The sequence below is a fragment of the Hemibagrus wyckioides genome, linkage group LG07 (genome assembly GCF_019097595.1).
Source record: "Hemibagrus wyckioides isolate EC202008001 linkage group LG07, SWU_Hwy_1.0, whole genome shotgun sequence".
NCBI lineage: Eukaryota > Metazoa > Chordata > Actinopteri > Siluriformes > Bagridae > Hemibagrus > Hemibagrus wyckioides.
In genome coordinates, this window is record NC_080716.1 from 32,952,401 (window position 1) to 32,974,760 (window position 22,360).

Here is a 22,360-nt window from a genome sequence, read left to right on the forward strand (position 1 = left end):
TTAGACAGGTGTGTTTCTCCTCTCTCTCACACACACACACACACACACACACACAGCTACAGTGTTAGACAGGTGTGTTTCTCCTCTCTCTCACACACACACACACACAGCTACAGTGTTAGACAGGTGTGTTTCTCCTCTCTCTCACACACACACACACACACACACACACACACACACACACAGCTACAGTGTTAGACAGGTGTGTTTCTCCTCTCTCTCACACACACACACACACACACACACAGCTACAGTGTTAGACAGGTGTGTTTCTCCTCTCTCTCTCACACACACACACACACACACACACAGCTACAGTGTTAGACAGGTGTGTTTCTCCTCTCTCACACACACACACACACACACACACAGCTACAGTGTTAGACAGGTGTGTTTCTCCTCTCTCTCTCACACACACACACACACACACACACACACAGCTACAGTGTTAGACAGGTGTGTTTCTCCTCTCTCTCACACACACACACACACACACAGCTACAGTGTTAGACAGGTGTGTTTCTCCTCTCTCTCACACACACACACACACACACACACACACACACACACACACAGCTACAGTGTTAGACAGGTGTGTTTCTCCTCTCTCTCACACACACACACACACACACACACACAGCTACAGTGTTAGACAGGTGTGTTTCTCCTCTCTCTCTCACACACACACACACACACACACACACACAGCTACAGTGTTAGACAGGTGTGTTTCTCCTCTCTCTCACACACACACACACACACACACACACACACACACACACAGCTACAGTGTTAGACAGGTGTGTTTCTCCTCTCTCTCTCTCACACACACACACACACACACACACACACAGCTACAGTGTTAGACAGGTGTGTTTCTCCTCTCTCACACACACACACACACACACACACACACACAGCTACAGTGTTAGACAGGTGTGTTTCTCCTCTCTCTCTCACACACACACACACACACACACACACACACACACACAGCTACAGTGTTAGACAGGTGTGTTTCTCCTCTCTCTCTCACACACTCACACACACACACACACACACACACAGCTACAGTGTTAGACAGGTGTGTTTCTCCTCTCTCACACACACACACACACACACACACACACACACACAGCTACAGTGTTAGACAGGTGTGTTTCTCCTCTCTCACACACACACACACACACACACACACACACAGCTACAGTGTTAGACAGGTGTGTTTCTCCTCTCTCTCACACACACACACACACACACACACACACAGCTACAGTGTTAGACAGGTGTGTTTCTCCTCTCTCTCACACACACACACACACAGCTACAGTGTTAGACAGGTGTGTTTCTCCTCTCTCTCACACACACACACACACACACACACACACACACACACACACACACACACAGCTACAGTGTTAGACAGGTGTGTTTCTCCTCTCTCTCACACACACACACACACACACACACACAGCTACAGTGTTAGACAGGTGTGTTTCTCCTCTCTCTCACACACACACACACACACACACACAGCTACAGTGTTAGACAGGTGTGTTTCTCCTCTCTCTCTCACACACACACACACACACACACACACACACACACACACACACACAGCTACAGTGTTAGACAGGTGTGTTTCTCCTCTCTCTCACACACACACACACACACACACACACAGCTACAGTGTTAGACAGGTGTGTTTCTCCTCTCTCTCACACACACACACACACACACACACACAGCTACAGTGTTAGACAGGTGTGTTTCTCCTCTCTCACACACACACACACACACACACAGCTACAGTGTTAGACAGGTGTGTTTCTCCTCTCTCTCTCACACACACACACACACACACACACACACACACACACACACACACACACACACAGCTACAGTGTTAGACAGGTGTGTTTCTCCTCTCTCACACACACACACACACACACACACACACACAGCTACAGTGTTAGACAGGTGTGTTTCTCCTCTCTCTCTCACACACACACACACACACACACACACACACACAGCTACAGTGTTAGACAGGTGTGTTTCTCCTCTCTCTCACACACACACACACACACACACACACACACACACACACAGCTACAGTGTTAGACAGGTGTGTTTCTCCTCTCTCTCACACACACACACACACACACACACACACACACACACACAGCTACAGTGTTAGACAGGTGTGTTTCTCCTCTCTCTCTCACACACACACACACACACACACACACAGCTACAGTGTTAGACAGGTGTGTTTCTCCTCTCTCTCTCACACACACACACACACACACACAGCTACAGTGTTAGACAGGTGTGTTTCTCCTCTCTCTCTCTCACACACACACACACACACACACACACACACACACACAGCTACAGTGTTAGACAGGTGTGTTTCTCCTCTCTCTCACACACACACACACACACACACACACAGCTACAGTGTTAGACAGGTGTGTTTCTCCTCTCTCTCTCACACACACACACACACACACACACACAGCTACAGTGTTAGACAGGTGTGTTTCTCCTCTCTCTCTCACACACACACACACACACACACACACAGCTACAGTGTTAGACAGGTGTGTTTCTCCTCTCTCTCTCACACACACACACACACACACACACACACAGCTACAGTGTTAGACAGGTGTGTTTCTCCTCTCTCTCTCTCACACACACACACACACACACACAGCTACAGTGTTAGACAGGTGTGTTTCTCCTCTCTCTCTCACACACACACACACACACACACACACAGCTACAGTGTTAGACAGGTGTGTTTCTCCTCTCTCTCACACACACACACACACACACACACACACACACAGCTACAGTGTTAGACAGGTGTGTTTCTCCTCTCTCTCACACACACACACACACACACACACACAGCTACAGTGTTAGACAGGTGTGTTTCTCCTCTCTCACACACACACACACACACACACACAGCTACAGTGTTAGACAGGTGTGTTTCTCCTCTCTCACACACACACACACACACACACACACACACAGCTACAGTGTTAGACAGGTGTGTTTCTCCTCTCTCACACACACACACACACACACACAGCTACAGTGTTAGACAGGTGTGTTTCTCCTCTCTCTCTCACACACACACACACACACACACAGCTACAGTGTTAGACAGGTGTGTTTCTCCTCTCTCACACACACACACACACACACACACACAGCTACAGTGTTAGACAGGTGTGTTTCTCCTCTCTCACACACACACACACACACACACACACAGCTACAGTGTTAGACAGGTGTGTTTCTCCTCTCTCACACACACACACACACACACACAGCTACAGTGTTAGACAGGTGTGTTTCTCCTCTCTCACACACACACACACACACACACACACAGCTACAGTGTTAGACAGGTGTGTTTCTCCTCTCTCACACACACACACACACACACACACACACACACACAGCTACAGTGTTAGACAGGTGTGTTTCTCCTCTCTCTCACACACACACACACACACACACACAGCTACAGTGTTAGACAGGTGTGTTTCTCCTCTCTCTCACACACACACACACACACACACACACACAGCTACAGTGTTAGACAGGTGTGTTTCTCCTCTCTCTCACACACACACACACACACACACACACACACACAGCTACAGTGTTAGACAGGTGTGTTTCTCCTCTCTCTCACACACACACACACACACACACACACACAGCTACAGTGTTAGACAGGTGTGTTTCTCCTCTCTCACACACACACACACACACACACACACAGCTACAGTGTTAGACAGGTGTGTTTCTCCTCTCTCACACACACACACACACACACACACACACACACAGCTACAGTGTTAGACAGGTGTGTTTCTCCTCTCTCTCACACACACACACACACACACACACAGCTACAGTGTTAGACAGGTGTGTTTCTCCTCTCTCTCACACACACACACACACACACACACACACACAGCTACAGTGTTAGACAGGTGTGTTTCTCCTCTCTCACACACACACACACACACACACACACACAGCTACAGTGTTAGACAGGTGTGTTTCTCCTCTCTCTCACACACACACACACACACACACACACACACAGCTACAGTGTTAGACAGGTGTGTTTCTCCTCTCTCACACACACACACACACACACACACAGCTACAGTGTTAGACAGGTGTGTTTCTCCTCTCTCTCTCACACACACACACACACACACACACACACACACAGCTACAGTGTTAGACAGGTGTGTTTCTCCTCTCTCTCTCTCTCACACACACACACACACACACACAGCTACAGTGTTAGACAGGTGTGTTTCTCCTCTCTCTCTCACACACACACACACACACACACAGCTACAGTGTTAGACAGGTGTGTTTCTCCTCTCTCTCTCTCACACACACACACACACACACACACAGCTACAGTGTTAGACAGGTGTGTTTCTCCTCTCTCTCTCTCACACACACACACACACACACACAGCTACAGTGTTAGACAGGTGTGTTTCTCCTCTCTCTCACACACACACACACACACACACACACAGCTACAGTGTTAGACAGGTGTGTTTCTCCTCTCTCTCACACACACACACAGCTACAGTGTTAGACAGGTGTGTTTCTCCTCTCTCACACACACACACACACACACACACAGCTACAGTGTTAGACAGGTGTGTTTCTCCTCTCTCACACACACACACACACACAGCTACAGTGTTAGACAGGTGTGTTTCTCCTCTCTCACACACACACACACACACACACACAGCTACAGTGTTAGACAGGTGTGTTTCTCCTCTCTCTCTCACACACACACACACACACACACACACACAGCTACAGTGTTAGACAGGTGTGTTTCTCCTCTCTCACACACACACACACACACACACACACACACACACACACACACACACACACAGCTGAGGTAGAACACTCACCGAACTCCTGCAGGAGCGTGTGGAAGTCGGGCTTGCCGTGGTGTCCGACCCAGCGGCTCCTGCAGCTCCAGGTCTGGGTGAAGTTGGAGGAGAACATGCAGGGCCGGTTGGGGAGGAGGTATCTGCTGAAGAACTGGCTGTAGGAGATCTCAGTCTGGATGTAGTGCAGAAAGTGTGAGGGCTGCAGCTCAGCACATGGCTGACGGTCCGACTGAACCAGGCTGCTGCACGCTCCTAGCGTCTCTCTGTCCATGGCATGGCACTGCAGTGGTTATAACCTTATTATAACCTTATTATAACTCAGTTATAACCTTCATCCAGAAGCAGACTGTGTCTTTATATCAAACACCTCATGTTTAAACCCTCAGATAATCTTTCCGTTTTTGTGTTAAAAACATCAGATTAGACTCTGATCTACTCAGAAAAACAGTTATAAATCTGGCTCTGTGTTGTTTTATCAGAAAATAATCCGAATTTTAGCTTTATCTAATCATGGACTGTTCGCTGTCTTGGGGAAGAAAATCACCGACACACAGCACGAGGATTTACCCACAAATAACAAGCACAATGTCAGACATGTTTTAAAAAAAATACACAAACATCAAATTAAACTATACATTATTAAACTATGTATTAGTGCTGTATAAATTATGTCTCTAAAAACAGATTTTTATTTCATTCATGCGGAACGCTTTGTCCTGGACGACGTTTCCACATCGGTTTGTAAACACGGCCACTTCCGGTGCTGCCACCATTTTACGTATCCTGTATATTCTGCACCCAATTCACTTCCTGCTGCAGTCTTTACCTGCGCCTATAATAAATATTTCTATTTTAAATCAAACCTTTAATGTGTTTGTGAATAAATATACACTAGAGACATGAATAGCGCTGTTAAGAAATCTAGATGTTTTTATTAATTCGCAGGTTTCTATTATGTGTATTTGATGCAGGCGGAAACAAAGCTACCAAACACGTGAGGTCCTTAAAGGGGGTGCAGTTTAAAGCCGTGTACCGGATTTGTGACGTTTTATTTACAGCGCGCACGAGCGCAGTGACAGGAGTCGTTTCCGTGTTTGTGTTTATGTTTATTTGTTTATGTGTTTATTAAGATTTTAAAGATGTAAATAACTCAGACACAACAGTTACAACAAGCGAGACTGAAACTGAGCCGCTTTACACACAACTGTGAGTAATTTAATAAACATACATATTAATACACACACACACACACACTGTAACATTCAGGAGTCAGTGATGACAACGTTTATAATGTTTATAGATGAATATTCAGAAATAAAGAGAGAGAGAGAGAGAGAGAGAGAGATTATTAGAGTGTGTTATAAACAATCATGACATGGTCACGTGACATGACGTAACCACCATATACAGAGCTATAAATCTCTGTAACACACCAGCTGAAGGTCTCAGGTCTGGTGTTTGTTTCAGGTCTTTAATCATCATCACCATCCTCATCTTCATCACCATCCTCATCATCATCCTCATGATCCCGGTGCTGAGTGTCTCAGTGTCATCATCATCATCACCATCCTCATCTTCATCACCATCCTCATCATCATCCTCATGATCCCAGTGCTGAGTGTCTCAGTGTCATCATCATCACCATCCTCATCTTCATCACCATCCTCATCATCATCCTCATGATCCCGGTGCTGAGTGTCTCAGTGTCATCATCATCACCATCCTCATCTTCATCACCATCCTCATCATCATCCTCATGATTCCAGTGCTGAGTGTCTCAGTGTCATCATCATCACCATCCTCATCTTCATCACCATCCTCATCATCATCCTCATGATTCCAGTGCTGAGTGTCTCAGTGTCATCATCATCACCATCCTCATCTTCATCACCATCCTCATCATCATCCTCATGATCCCGGTGCTGAGTGTCTCAGTGTCATCATCATCATCATCATCCTCATCCTCATCATCATCACCATCATCATCATCCTCATGATCCCGGTGCTGAGTGTCTCAGTGTCATCATCATCATCATCACCACCATCCTCATCTTCATCATCATCCTCATGATCCCGGTGCTGAGTGTCTCAGTGTCATCATCATCATCATCATCATCATCATCATCACCATCATCATCATCCTCATGATCCCGGTGCTGAGTGTCTCAGTGTCATCATCATCACCATCCTCATCTTCATCACCATCCTCATCATCATCCTCATGATCCCGGTGCTGAGTGTCTCAGTGTCATCATCACCACCATCCTCATCTTCATCACCATCCTCATGATCCAGGTGCTGAGTGTCTCAGTGTCATCATCATCATCATCATCACCATCCTCATCTTCATCACCATCCTCATGATCCCGGTGCTGAGTGTCTCAGTGTCATCATCATCACCATCCTCATCATCATCCTCATGACCCCGGTGCTGAGTGTCTCAGTGTCATCATCATCACCATCCTCATCTTCATCACCATCCTCATCATCATCCTCATGATCCCGGTGCTGAGTGTCTCAGTGTCATCATCATCACCATCCTCATCCTCATCATCATCCTCATGATCCCGGTGCTGAGTGTCTCAGTGTCATCATCATCACCATCCTCATCTTCATCACCATCCTCATCATCATCCTCATGATCCCGGTGCTGAGTGTCTCAGTGTCATCATCATCACCATCCTCATCCTCATCATCATCCTCATGATCCCGGTGCTGAGTGTCTCAGTGTCATCATCACCACCATCCTCATCTTCATCACCATCCTCATGATCCAGGTGCTGAGTGTCTCAGTGTCATCATCATCATCATCATCACCATCCTCATCATCATCACCATCCTCATCTTCATCATCATCCTCATGATCCCGGTGCTGAGTGTCTCAGTGTCATCATCATCACCATCCTCATCTTCATCATCATCCTCATGACCCCGGTGCTGAGTGTCTCAGTGTCATCATCATCACCATCCTCATCTTCATCACCATCCTCATCATCATCCTCATGATCCCGGTGCTGAGTGTCTCAGTGTCATCATCATCACCATCCTCATCCTCATCATCATCCTCATGACCCCGGTGCTGAGTGTCTCAGTGTCATCATCATCACCATCCTCATCCTCATCATCATCCTCATGATCCCGGTGCTGAGTGTCTCAGTGTCATCATCATCACCATCCTCATCATCATCCTCATGACCCCGGTGCTGAGTGTCTCAGTGTCAGCAGTCTGAAGGTAAGATCTCCCCAGAATTATTGTGTGTGTGATGTCCAGTCTCAACACCTACAGGTGTTTAAAGGTGCTGTGGTGGATTTCAGACTGGAATCGTTGGGTTCGAGGGAAGAGAAAACATTTCACATCACCCCCATGTACATAACCATGAGGGATCTGATCTCACTTACTGCTCCTTTAATGTCTGGAACATTTACACTAAGATCTCCTCTTTAGCTGCAGCCATGAAAACATCACCTGTCCACTCATATTATCAGAACCGCTAAGCTCCACCCACTTTACAATCATGTCACCGCGAGACACTGGGTTCCTGACAGACGTCAGTGTCCTAGGGTGTCCCAACACTCTAACCCAAACCTCTGCAGCTGTGAGGTTCCTCAATGGTTCTTTATACGATGAATACTGCTCAAAACCCTTTCTAAAAAGCTCCAGAGATATTCTAGGTCTTCCAGAAGGTTCTCCCCTCTCTGAAAGGGAAGCTCTGTGTGGTTGGTTCTATACATTAGTAGTAAGGGTTCCCTCAGAGACACCAGCTGAAGAACCCTGTACATTTAGAGAGGCTCCAGAGAGAACCTTTTCTTTGGGCAGTTAATAATCCTAAGCCTTTTAAGAGGTTATATAGGAAACCTTTCTGAAAGGGGAACCCTCAGCTGTAGGTTCCAAACTCAAGATGGAGAACCTTTATGGAGACCAAAATATTTAAACACACTCAGGACTTGGTTCTACATCTCTGTTGTCTGGGTTCCTGAAAGGTTCTTTGTTCTGTTACTGGTTCTCTCACAGTTCTCTTCAGAACACTTTGTTAACTCTTAGTTTTAGAGCTCTGCTTAAAATATTTGAATTTCCCAGGAGAAGCTGGAGAATCCTTTTTGGGTCCTATGTGGAACCTTTTAGTATTCAAAAGTGTGTGTGTGTGTGTGTGTGTTTGTTTCTCCCAGGAAGTGGATCTGACTGTTCCGGTTATTCCTGCTGTTCCTGTTATTCTGGAGTGTTCCTGTTATTCCGGAGTGTTCAGGTGAACCCTGTTATTCTGGAGTGTTCCTGTTATTCCGGAGTGTTCCTGTTATTCCGGAGTGTTCAGGTGAACCCTGTTATTCTGGAGTGTTCCTGTTATTCCAGAGTGTTCCTGTTATTCCAGAGTGTTCCTGTTATTCCAGAGTGTTCCTGTTATTCCGGAGTGTTCAGGTGAACCCTGTTATTCTGGAGTGTTCCTGTTATTCCTGAGTGTTCAGGTGAACCCTGTTTTTCCAGAGTGTTCCTGTTATTCCGGAGTGTTCAGGTGAACCCTGTTATTCTGGAGTGTTCCTGTTATTCCGGAGTGTTCAGGTGAACCCTGTTTTTCCAGAGTGTTCCTGTTATTCCGGAGTGTTCAGGTGAACCCTGTTATTCTGGAGTGTTCCTGTTATTCCGGAGTGTTCAGGTGAACCCTGTTTTTCCAGAGTGTTCCTGTTATTCCGGAGTGTTGTGGCGTGATGGATCCTCCGGTTCACAGCTGGCCATGTTCGTACTACGTTAACGGAGATAAGCGCTGGGTGAGCGGCCGCCTGACCCTGACCCCGAGCGCCGTCCGCTTCGGCCCGTCGTCAGGCGGAGACGGAGGTTCGGTCCTCCTGCTCCCACTGTCCCGCGTCACACACATCAACACCGAGTCGTCCTGCTTCATCTTCAGCGCCGTCACCTTGCAGGAGCGCGACGCCCACAAACACTGGTTCTCCTCCCTGAAGCCCAGCGCCGGCGCCGTGTTCCACGTCCTGCAGCACTTCTGGAGAGAGACGCTGGCCCTGCACACACACTCCACACACGCTCCGCTCAGCCGCGGCCAGAGACTCATCAGCATGGTGACCGACGCCCAACACACACTCTCACACACCGGCCGGGCGCTGAGTCAGCAGGGGGAACAGTTCCACCACATGATCCACCAGCTGGACAAGATGGAGTCGGACCTGGGCGTGGCTGACAAGTAAGCAACAAATCGGCAGCGATTACCGCATCCGCTCCACCAATCAGCACTGTTAGCTACTTCAGGCTCCACCCACAGCTATGTCTCATGTTCATAGAGCCTAGTTCCTGTTCTAGTACCAGCTATTATTTTTACAGGTGGAACCTTACTTTATCTATCTTTTTAAATATGATGAGGTTCTTTAAGGGTTCTTTTGATGGTTAATGATATCTAAAGGGGTTCCACTCTACTCTAAGCTCCACTCTGTTCCAGGTCTGCAGAAAAGGACAGAGAACTGACCCTGGTTCCTGGTGTGTCATCTGGAACCTTTAGTGTTCTAATAATAAAAGGTGATGATGTTTGAGAACCTCGTGTCTGTGTGTATTCAGGTTGCTCTCGGAGCTGGAGTCTCCTGCGTGGTGGCCTTTCGGGAAGTTTCCCTGGAACAGGAAATGCCAAGCGGTGCCAGGTAAAGCCGATGCTAAAGCCCCGCCCCCTGAAGCTTCCTCTAGATCATCTAAAGAGGTCCTGAGTGTGCCGGTGGTGTTTTACCGCGGAGGTGACATCAACACCGCCGATGTGAATTCCGGCGCTCTGGTGTTGCTGGTCTCCGCCCTGGAGGTACGCGACGCGAGCGGCCGGCTGGTTCATCGCTTCCACAAACAGGAAGTGGACGAGATCCGCGTGCACGGCGTCTGTGACATCAGCGTGCGACAGCGGCACATCGGGAAACCCGATGTGTGTTTCAGGCTGCTCTCGGCCAAGATGGGGGAGGTGCTGTGTGTCCTCGAGGTGCAGTACAAGAAGAAGGTGGAGTTCGCCAGGGATTACTCGGGGTTCCAGGCCACGCCCAGTGATGACGTCACACCAGGGAGTGTGGCGTTCTGGGGTGCAGGTACGAAAACTCTAAGATTCTAGATCTAGATTTAGCGTTATTTCTCTAGTTGATGTTCTGTAACAGTATCTGGATCCTGAGGTTAAAATAATTAGATCTAAAGTACTAAAAGGAACCAAACATTAATTCCTTATATGGAAGTAGACTGGCGTGCTGAGTGCTCATCTCCAGCCCTGCAGGTCACTCAGGATTAGGGAGCCTACGCAGTGAGCTTCTCTAAAAGAACAGAGCCTCTGAGTTACTTTAGTCTGCAGTTCACAGTCTGGCCACATGATGGCAGCAAAGCTCCTGATTTCTACACAGTGTGTCCAGGACAAATCACACTTCTTCTCAGGACCACACACACTTCAGGGGTTCTGCTTTACCCAGTGTGTGTGTGTGTGTGTGTGTGTGTGTGTGTGTGTGTAGGAGCCAGTTCAGACTCAGATGTTCCTGTACAGCTTCCTGCAGGAGATCTGACTCCAGTTCAGCTCCATGTTCAGCAGAACACCGTGAGTCAGGAGGAGGCGCAGGAACTCAAACAGGTTCATCACTCCTTCTACTTCCTCTCCTTCTTCTCCTCCTCCTCCTTCTCCTCCTTCTTCTTCTTCTTCTTCTTCTTCTTCTTCTTCTTCTTCTGCTTCCTCTCCTTCTTCTCCTCCTCCTCCTTCTCCTCCTTCTTCTTCTTCTTCTTCTTCTTCTGCTTCCTCTCCTTCTTCTCCTCCTCCTTCTTCTTCTTCTTCTTCTTCTGCTTCCTCTCCTTCTTCTCCTTTTCCTTCCTCTCCTCCTTCTCCTCCTTCTTCTTCTTCTTCTGCTTCCTCTCCTTCTTTTCCTTCTCCTTCTTCTTCTGCTTCCTCTCCTTCTTCTCCTCCTCCTCCTTCTCTTCCTTCTTCTTCTCCTCCTTCTCCTTCTTCTTCTCCTCCTTCTCCTTCTTCTCCTCCTCCTTCTCCTCCTTCTCCTCCTTTGTTTTCTCCTCCTTCTTCTTCTCCTTCTTCTCCTTCTTCTTCTTCAGTTCTCTTTCATTTTCATGTCTGATGTTTCTACAGTTGGTTTGCTGCCTGGTTATTTAGAACAGGTAGAAACAGAAGAAGAAATGAAGAACAGAGAGAAAACATACAGAGAGCAAGAATGGAGTGAAGTGAAAAAGACAAAAAAGGAAAGGAAGAAAATACAAAAAATGTACAATAAATAAAGGAGGAGAGGGAAAAAAAATAAAAGAAAGAAAAAAAAAACACAGAGAAAGAAAAAGGAGAAAGAGGAGCAGCATGGGGGAAAGGAGGGAATAAAGACAGAGGAAGAAAATGAAGAAAGGACATGGGAGTAGGAAGAATTTGGAAAGAAAAACAAGAGAGAAAAAAGTTCGAAATGAGACAATGGAAGATAGAAACACGCAGAAAGAAAGGAAGAGTTTAATGAAGAAAGGAAAAAAGAAATAACTGGAGAGAATGTTAGAAATAAAAATGAACGTTAGAGCAAGTGAGAAAAAGAGTGATTTAAAGAGACGAAGAGTGTGTTTAAATACACCGATCAGCCATAACATTATGACCACCTGCTCCCCCTTTTGCTGCCAAAACAGCCCTGACCCTTCGAGGCACGGACTCCACTAGATCCCTGAAGGTGTGCTGTGGGATCTGGCACCAAGATGTTAGCAGCAGATCCTTTAAGTCCTGTACGTTGTGAGGTGGAGCCTCCATGGATCAGACTTGTTTGTCCAGAACATCACACAGATACTGTGTTGGACTGAGATCTGGGGAATTTGGAGGCGGAGTCAACACCTCAAACTGGTTGTTGTGGTCATCAAACCGTTCCTGAACCATTTCTGCTTTGTGTCACGGTGCATTATCCTGCTGAAAGAGACCACAGCCATCAGGGAATACCGTTTCCATGAAAGGGTGTAGATGGTCTGCAACAATGTTTAGGTAGGTGGTACGTGTCAAAGTAACGTCCACGTGGATACAGGACCCAAGGTTTCCCAGCAGAACACTGACCAGAGCAGGACACTGCCTCCACCGACTCGCCTTCTTCCCATAGTGCATCCTGGTGCCATGTGTTCCCCAGGTAAGAGACGCACACGCAGCCGGCCATCCACGTGATGTAAAACAAAACGTGATTCATCAGACCAGGACACCTTCTTCCATTGCTCCATGGTCCGGTTCTGATGCTCATGTGCACATTGTTGGAGCTATCAGTGGTTCCATCCAACACCACTGTCCCTTCCTTGGATCACTTTTGATAGATACTGACCACTGCAGACCGGGAACACCCCACAAGAGCTGCAGTTTTGGAGATGCTCTGATCCAGTGGTCTAGCCATCACAATTTGGTCTTTTGGTCAAATTCGCTCAAATCCTTACACTTGTCCATTTTTCCTGCTTCTAACATCAACTTTGAGGACAAAATGTTGACTTGCTGCCTGATATATCCCCCCCACTAACAGGGGCCATGATGAGGAGATACTCAGTCTTATTCACTTCACCTGGCACTGGTCATAATGTTATGGCTGATCAGTGGTTATATTGTGTGTGTGTATAGTTATATATTGTGTGTGTATAGTTATATATTGTGTGTGTGTATAGTTATATATTGTGTGTGTGTGTATAGTTATATATTGTGTGTGTGTGTGTGTGTTTATTTTTATATATTGTGTGTGTGTGTGTATAGTTATATATTGTGTGTGTGTGTGTGTATGTTTATTTTTATATATTGTGTGTGTGTGTGTATAGTTATATATTGTGTGTGTGTATAGTTATATATTGTGTGTGTGTGTGTATAGTTATATATTGTGTGTGTGTGTGTGTATAGTTATATATTGTGTGTGTGTATAGTTATATATTGTGTGTGTGTATAGTTATATATTGTGTGTGTGTGTATAGTTATATATTGTGTGTGTGTGTGTATAGTTATATATTGTGTGTGTGTATAGTTATATATTGTGTGTGTGTGTGTGTATAGTTATATATTGTGTGTGTGTATAGTTATATATTGTGTGTGTGTGTGTATAGTTATATATTGTGTGTGTGTGTATAGTTATATATTGTGTGTGTGTGTATAGTTATATATTGTGTGTGTGTGTATAGTTATATATTGTGTGTGTATAGTTATATATTGTGTGTGTGTGTATAGTTATATATTGTGTGTGTGTATAGTTATATATTGTGTGTGTGTGTATAGTTATATATTGTGTGTGTGTGTATAGTTATATATTGTGTGTGTGTGTATAGTTATATATTGTGTGTGTGTGTATAGTTATATATTGTGTGTGTGTATAGTTATATATTGTGTGTGTGTGTATAGTTATATATTGTGTGTGTGTATAGTTATATATTGTGTGTGTGTGTATAGTTATATATTGTGTGTGTGTATAGTTATATATTGTGTGTGTGTGTATAGTTATATATTGTGTGTGTGTATAGTTATATATTGTGTGTGTGTGTGTATAGTTATATATTGTGTGTGTGTGTATAGTTATATATTGTGTGTGTGTATAGTTATATATTGTGTGTGTGTGTATAGTTATATATTGTGTGTGTGTGTATAGTTATATATTGTGTGTGTGTGTGTATAGTTATATATTGTGTGTGTGTATAGTTATATATTGTGTGTGTGTGTATAGTTATATATTGTGTGTGTATAGTTATATATTGTGTGTGTGTATAGTTATATATTGTGTGTGTGTGTATAGTTATATATTGTGTGTGTGTGTATAGTTATATATTGTGTGTGTGTATAGTTATATATTGTGTGTGTGTGTATAGTTATATATTGTGTGTGTGTGTATAGTTATATATTGTGTGTGTGTGTGCATATAATTATATATTGTGTGTGTGTATAGTTATATATTGTGTGTGTGTGTATAGTTATATATTGTGTGTGTGTGTGTGTATAGTTATATATTGTGTGTGTGTGTATAGTTATATATTGTGTGTGTGTGTGTATAGTTATATATTGTGTGTGTGTGTATAGTTATATATTGTGTGTGTGTGTGTATAGTTATATATTGTGTGTGTGTGTGTATAGTTATATATTGTGTGTGTGTATAGTTATATATTGTGTGTGTGTATAGTTATATATTGTGTGTGTGTGTATAGTTATATATTGTGTGTGTGTGTATAGTTATATATTGTGTGTGTGTGTATAGTTATATATTGTGTGTGTGTATAGTTATATATTGTGTGTGTGTGTATAGTTATATATTGTGTGTGTGTGTATAGTTATATATTGTGTGTGTGTGTATAGTTATATATTGTGTGTGTGTGTATAGTTATATATTGTGTGTGTGTGTATAGTTATATATTGTGTGTGTGTATAGTTATATATTGTGTGTGTGTATAGTTATATATTGTGTGTGTGTGTATAGTTATATATTGTGTGTGTGTATAGTTATATATTGTGTGTGTGTGTATAGTTATATATTGTGTGTGTATAGTTATATATTGTGTGTGTGTGTATAGTTATATATTGTGTGTGTGTGTATAGTTATATATTGTGTGTGTGTGTATAGTTATATATTGTGTGTGTGTATAGTTATATATTGTGTGTGTGTGTATAGTTATATATTGTGTGTGTGTGTATAGTTATATATTGTGTGTGTGTGTGTATAGTTATATATTGTGTGTGTGTGTGTGTATAGTTATATATTGTGTGTGTGTGTATAGTTATATATTGTGTGTGTGTATAGTTATATATTGTGTGTGTGTGTATAGTTATATATTGTGTGTGTGTATAGTTATATATTGTGTGTGTATAGTTATATATTGTGTGTGTGTGTGTATAGTTATATATTGTGTGTGTGTGTATAGTTATATATTGTGTGTGTGTATAGTTATATATTGTGTGTGTGTGTATAGTTATATATTGTGTGTGTGTGTATAGTTATATATTGTGTGTGTGTGTGTGTGTGTATAGTTATATATTGTGTGTGTGTGTATAGTTATATATTGTGTGTGTGTATAGTTATATATTGTGTGTGTATAGTTATATATTGTGTGTGTGTGTATAGTTATATATTGTGTGTGTGTATAGTTATATATTGTGTGTGTGTGTATAGTTATATATTGTGTGTGTGTGTATAGTTATATATTGTGTGTGTATATAGTTATATATTGTGTGTGTGTGTATAGTTATATATTGTGTGTGTGTGTATAGTTATATATTGTGTGTGTGTGTATAGTTATATATTGTGTGTGTGTGTATAGTTATATATTGTGTGTGTGTGTGTATAGTTATATATTGTGTGTGTGTGTATAGTTATATATTGTGTGTGTGTGTATAGTTATATATTGTGTGTGTGTGTATAGTTATATATTGTGTGTGTGTATAGTTATATATTGTGTGTGTGTATAGTTATATATTGTGTGTGTGTGTGTATAGTTATATATTGTGTGTGTATAGTTATATATTGTGTGTGTGTGTATAGTTATATATTGTGTGTGTGTGTATAGTTATATATTGTGTGTGTATAGTTATATATTGTGTGTGTGTGTATAGTTATATATTGTGTGTGTATGTTTATTTTTATATATTGTGTGTGTGTGTATGTTTATTTTTATATATTGTGTGTGTGTATAGTTATATATTGTGTGTGTGTGTGTGTATGTTTATTTTTATATATTGTGTGTGTGTATGTTTATTTTTATATATTGTGTGTGTATGTTTATTTTTATATATTGTGTGTGTGTGTGTGTTTATTTTTATATATTGTGTGTGTGTGTGTTTATTTTTATATATTGTGTGTGTGTATGTTTATTTTTATATATTGTGTGTGTGTGTTTATTTTTATATATTGTGTGTGTGTGTGTGTTTATTTTTATATATTGTGTGTGTGTATAGTTATATATTGTGTGTGTGTGTATAGTTATATATTGTGTGTGTGTATAGTTATATATTGTGTGTGTGTATAGTTATATATTGTGTGTGTATATAGTTATATATTGTGTGTGTGTGTATAGTTATATATTGTGTGTGTGTATAGTTATATATTGTGTGTGTGTATAGTTATATATTGTGTGTGTGTGTGTATAGTTATATATTGTGTGTGTATAGTTATATATTGTGTGTGTGTGTATAGTTATATATATTGTGTGTGTATAGTTATATATTGTGTGTGTATGTTTTTTTATATATTGTGTGTGTGTGTATAGTTATATATTGTGTGTGTGTGTGTGTATAGTTATATATTGTGTGTGTGTATAGTTATATATTGTGTGTGTGTGTGTGTGTATAGTTATATATTGTGTGTGTGTGTATAGTTATATATTGTGTGTGTGTGTGTATAGTTATATATTGTGTGTGTGTGTTTTTTTATATATTGTGTGTGTGTATAGTTATATATTACGTGTGTATAGTTATATATATTGTGTGTGTATAGTTATATATTGTGTGTGTGTATACTTATATATTGTGTGTGTATGTTTTTTTATATATTGTGTGTGTGTGTATAGTTATATATTGTGTGTGTGTGTATAGTTGTATATTGTGTGTGTGTGTGTATAGTTATATATTGTGTGTGTATGTTTATTTTTATATATTGTGTGTGTGTGTGTTTATTTTTATATATCGTGTGTGTGTGTGTATAGTTATATATTGTGTGTGTGTGTGTATTTATTTTGTTATATTGTGTGTGTGTGTATGTTTATTTTTATATATTGTGTGTGTGTGTTTATTTTTATATATTGTGTGTGTGTGTGTGTGTTTATTTTTATATATTGTGTGTGTGTGTGTGTTTATTTTTATATATTGTGTGTGTGTGTGTGTTTATTTTTATATATTGTGTGTGTGTGTGTGTATGTTTATTTTTATATATTGTGTGTGTGTGTGTGTGTGTTTATTTTTATATATTGTGTGTGTGTGTGTATGTTTATTTTTATATATTGTGTGTGTGTGTATGTTTATTTTTATATATTGTGTGTGTGTGTTTATTTTTATATATTGTGTGTGTGTATGTTTATTTTTATATATTGTGTGTGTGTTTATTTTTATATATTGTGTGTGTGTGTATAGTTATATATTGTGTGTGTGTGTGTGTATAGTTATATATTGTGTGTGTGTATGTTTATTTTTATATATTGTGTGTGTGTGTGTATAGTTATATATTGTGTGTGTGTGTGTGTATGTTTATTTTTATATATTGTGTGTGTGTGTTTATTTTTATATATTGTGTGTGTGTGTATGTTTATTTTTATATATTTTGTGTGTGTGTGTGTATAGTTATATATTGTGTGTGTGTATGTTTATTTTTATATATTGTGTGTGTGTGTTTATTTTTATATATTGTGTGTGTGTGTGTTTATTTTTATATATTGTGTGTGTGTGTGTATAGTTATATATTGTGTGTGTGTATGTTTATTTTTATATATTGTGTGTGTGTTTATTTTTATATATTGTGTGTGTGTGTGTTTATTTTTATATATTGTGTGTGTGTGTGTATAGTTATATATTGTGTGTGTGTATGTTTATTTTTATATATTGTGTGTGTATGTTTATTTTTATATATTGTGTGTGTGTGTTTATTTTTATATATTGTGTTTGTGTATGTTTATTTTTATATATTTTGTGTGTGTGTGTATGTTTATTTTTATATATTGTGTGTGTGTGTATGTTTATTTTTATATATTGTGTGTGTGTGTGTGTTTATTTTTATATATTGTGTGTGTGTGTATGTTTATTTTTATATATTGTGTGTGTGTGTATGTTTTTTTTATATATTGTGTGTGTGTGTATGTTTTTTTTTATATATTGTGTGTGTGTATGTTTATTTTTATATATTGTGTGTGTGTATGTTTTTTTTTATATATTGTGTGTGTGTGTGTGTGTGTGTGTGTGTGTAGATGCTGCTGCAGTTGAAGTCTCTGGCTCTGGAGACGGACAGCGAGCTGCAGCGTCAGGATGAAGCTCTGGACGTTTTGATGTCCTCCAGTGACCGCAGCACAGCCTCCATTAACACACACACACGCAGGATCAGGAAACTGCTTTGACCTTCAACACCATCATCTTCATCATCATCAGTAACTAACCTGAGCACAGTACGTCTACTTTACACACACACACACTTATACAAACTGCACCCCAAACACCTACTAAAGTACTACTGTGTGTGTGTGTGTGTGTGTGTGTCCAGGATGTCCTCCTGCATGACTCAGTGTCTCCCCCTACAGGCAGAGAGATGGACCAGTGAACCTCACAGACTGGCTTCTGTATGAAGAGAGATTTCCTGCACGTCTACACACACACACACACACATACACACACACATACACACACAGAGCTAACCCATTCTCCTAATTATGTGAAATCTGTATGTTATGTAAAAATCTGCTGTAATGACACTTTAATCACGTAACACAATCTCCATCAACACACAGGTCCTCATCTACAGCCTCTTCACTCTGTGTGTGTGTGTGTGTGTGTGTGTGTGTGTGTGTTGACTGTTCAGTTAAACATTAATCGTCATGTATAACTTTATTCACTGGAAGTAATGTAGAGTTCATTTCCAGCAGGAGAGAGGATGATGAAGACTCTAACACACCTGACAAAGGTAGAAAGTCCACCTGGACAAAGCCAGGATGGAGCAAGGACACTAGGACCTCGGGTCAGTGGGGAATGAGGAGAGTGGGAATCGTTTTCAGGAAAAAAGGAAACCAGGATCTGGGAATTGTGACCGAGGGAAAAGGAAAAATTCCCACTTCACTGTCAGCTGCTAAAAGTCAGCAGCCAATCAGAGCGTTAGATGAATCAGCGTGATTTACATAATCTCATCATCAGGAATTCCAACCTTGTTTTACGTCATCTTCCACTAAATGAAGTCAACATCTGATTTATTTATTTATTTCATTCATTTATTTCTTTTCTCCAGAACGTTCCAGTGAAAGAGTCCGGTGTTATTTTCACTACGCTAGCTCGCGCGGTCCTGTTATTAGCATGCCTTTTGTCACACAAGAATGTTCTCTTCAGATTTCCAGACTTTTACCTGTACCGGACATTACCATGGCAACATGGCCTCACAAATGACCTGCATGATTCTGCTTGTAGTGAAGGTGACGGTTAAGGGGCGGAGTTTATTTATTTCTCATTCTGTGTATGCAGTTGATTGAAATCCAATCAGACTCCTGCTGCTTGTCCAGATTTTACACTAATGTATGGGATCATGTTACCATGGCAACTTCCTGGAAGTAAAGCGTGTCTCTGTACTGTACACGTGTGTGTGTGTGTGTGTGTGTGTGTGAGTGTGTGTCACGACAATAAAGGCTGTGTTTCTTTTTTAAATAAATATGAAGTTTATTCACTGTACGGTGTTCGTTGTAAGATTTAGCGAGTTTTTTATATAAACTGGTTTTCCACCAGCAGGTTTTTCACCTTGTGTAATAATAAAAGAGAAAACGGCCGTCCGAGCCTCTCCTCGGCTGGAACTGTTGACGTCTGGAGTCGATCTGAGGAAAGCCGTGAGATCAGGAGGCCAGAACCCACCCAACAACCTTCATGACCCGGGTTTGATTTTTTAGTATGACCCACGTCAAAACATTTCCCCATGGCAGAGCGGGAAACAGCGGAGTGAAGCCTCTGTAAACAACATGGAGAACGTGAGGAGGAAACCTGTCATTACAACATCCTGCTGGCACTGAGAGGGAAAACATCTGCTCACCATACTGGGACTGGGGGGGGGGGGGGGTTGGAGTATCATTCAGAGCAAGAGAAAGAGAAGAACAGGAAATGGTGTGAGACAGAGAGAGGGATAGAGAAAGACATGGAAAGAGAGACAGAGAGTGATAGAGAGAGACATGGAAAGAGAGAGCCAGAGAGAGAGAGGGATAGAGGGAGATGTGGAAAGAGAGAGAGACCACCAAACATGTTGATTAGTTTCATTTGGCCTGCAGGAGGAAGTGTGTTACTTGACTGTGAGTTTAAAGCTGGACTCAGATGTGGCTGTAAAATAAAATCAGTCAGTAAAACACTGGAGTCTCTGCTCTTACTGTAAACATCTCAGTCAGGGTGGTGGAGGTGAGGGGGGTGGTGGAGGACACCACCACTGACACTAGTCATCCATTAAATTATTTATTTTTTAAACTTTGCGTTTTTATTTGTTTACAGTTATATTTAATGCTGAAGTAGTTTCCTGAAGTTTATTGTCTATAAACAGTGTTTCTCTCTCCAGCCTCTCTTTATACTCTCTCTTCTGTGCTGAAGATCTCTCAGGACTCTGGAGTATCCGCTGTACACACCTCGGTGAAGGGGCTGTTGCTATGGAAACGATAAGGTATCAGAGTGAGTACATTAATATAAAGCTGAGCTAGAGTCAGAGCTGTTAGAGAGAATTAATCAACACCTGATCCACCAATCAGAGTCCAGAACTCAGTGACTGTCTCCTTCACACTGATGATAGAGTAACATGCTGTGAGGCTGAAGAGTCTGAGAGCTTCCTGCTTCTTCCTCCTCACTTCCTCGTCCTCTTCAGCTTCAGGAAATGTGATGAAACACGGCACTGGGGACAGGTAAGGAAAGGTGTGTCTGGTTAAGGTTAAAGCGTGTTAGTGTGAGTTCAGTGAGTGGATCAGACATGCAGAAGAAGGAGAAGGAGTTGAGGTTGGAGATTCCAGCATGTGGTTGGAGAGCGGTTTACTACGGCATGAGCGCAGGCTTTGGTCTGGCGTGAGTCCTGGAGAGAAAACACTAGTGGACAGCGTGTGCAAGCCTATACTTTCATTTTGCTGTTTGTTTGCTTGTTCCACTTAATCCGCGGCCTGTCTTTGGGTCGCGTCGGCTCCGTTTTTTTCCCATACATTTTTAATGTGTGTTTACTTAAGGATCAGTTACACCAGCTCGTCTCTCTCTCTCTCTCTCTCTCTCTGTGTCTGTCTCTCTGGCTGTCAGTCTCTCTGTCTCTCTCTGTCCTCATCATCTTATATTATAAACTGGGGATTTTCCTCATAAACTCAGACAGTTTTCAGCTGGAGGAAGCGCCAGGCCTGGAATCTGCGGTGCAGGAATCCACAGGCGGGAACAGGAGCATGAGCGTGAGGAAGTGGCGGCGGTCTGCTCCGACCACAGATCCTGCACGACAGATCCGACCGCGGGCTCGCGGCAGAGGATGCAGAGACGCCGCGGATTTTTACTGGCTCTGACTCACGCGCCAGGGACGAGGGTGTCTCACGATCGACGGTAAATCGATCAGCTGCCGTCGTGGGAAAAACGGCTAACGTTAATGTGTGGGAAAAGCAGCCAAGGGTTTTCCCTTTTCTACAGCTAAACATCTCCCAGTGACATGTTTCCTCCTGTCTGGACTCTCTGAGAGGAAATACACAGAGAGGAAAAAAAGAGTGTTTGGAATGAAAAATAAAATCATTTCTCTGCTTCACG

General features: G+C 42.1%; 2 protein-coding genes across 10 annotated transcripts in view; one reads left to right on the forward strand and one right to left on the reverse strand.

Moving 5' to 3' along the window:
• Positions 1-5,645, reverse strand: part of jmjd4 (jumonji domain containing 4) — a 23,100-nt gene extending 17,455 nt beyond the window's left edge. Inside the window, exon 1 of the mRNA XM_058394414.1 lies at positions 4,989-5,645. Coding sequence (XP_058250397.1) covers positions 4,989-5,241 — 253 coding nt within the window. The 5' untranslated portion in view covers positions 5,242-5,645. The remainder of the gene's footprint in view (positions 1-4,988) is intronic.
• A 354-nt stretch (positions 5,646-5,999) lies between these two features.
• On the forward strand, positions 6,000-20,296 carry snap47 (synaptosome associated protein 47). Of its 9 annotated transcripts, none has more exons than XM_058394423.1 (8): positions 6,000-6,176; positions 6,438-8,202; positions 9,138-9,578; positions 9,645-10,159; positions 10,528-11,033; positions 11,442-11,557; positions 18,838-19,032; positions 19,128-20,296. In XM_058394423.1, the coding sequence occupies exons 4-7, from the start codon at positions 9,672-9,674 to the stop codon at positions 18,982-18,984; spliced, it is 1,257 nt and encodes a 418-aa protein (XP_058250406.1). In that variant the 5' UTR covers positions 6,000-6,176; positions 6,438-8,202; positions 9,138-9,578; positions 9,645-9,671; the 3' UTR covers positions 18,985-19,032; positions 19,128-20,296. The 9 variants fall into 9 exon arrangements, with proteins under 9 accessions (XP_058250406.1, XP_058250407.1, XP_058250401.1 ...); XM_058394424.1 differs by having other exon boundaries at positions 9,138-9,525; positions 9,639-10,159; XM_058394418.1 differs by having other exon boundaries at positions 9,138-9,280; positions 9,357-10,159.
• Positions 20,297-22,360: the final 2,064 nt, after the last annotated feature.

Bases quoted from the DNA above. Each gene is read 5' to 3' on its own strand.
- snap47 (XM_058394416.1), top strand. From the start codon at position 9,672: ATGGATCCTCCGGTTCACAGCTGGCCATGTTCGTACTACGTTAACGGA. The intron at 10,160-10,527 runs GTAAGCAACAAA...GTGTGTATTCAG, and splicing joins GACCTGGGCGTGGCTGACAA to GTTGCTCTCGGAGCTGGAGT. The intron at 11,034-11,441 runs GTACGAAAACTC...GTGTGTGTGTAG, and splicing joins TGTGGCGTTCTGGGGTGCAG to GAGCCAGTTCAGACTCAGAT.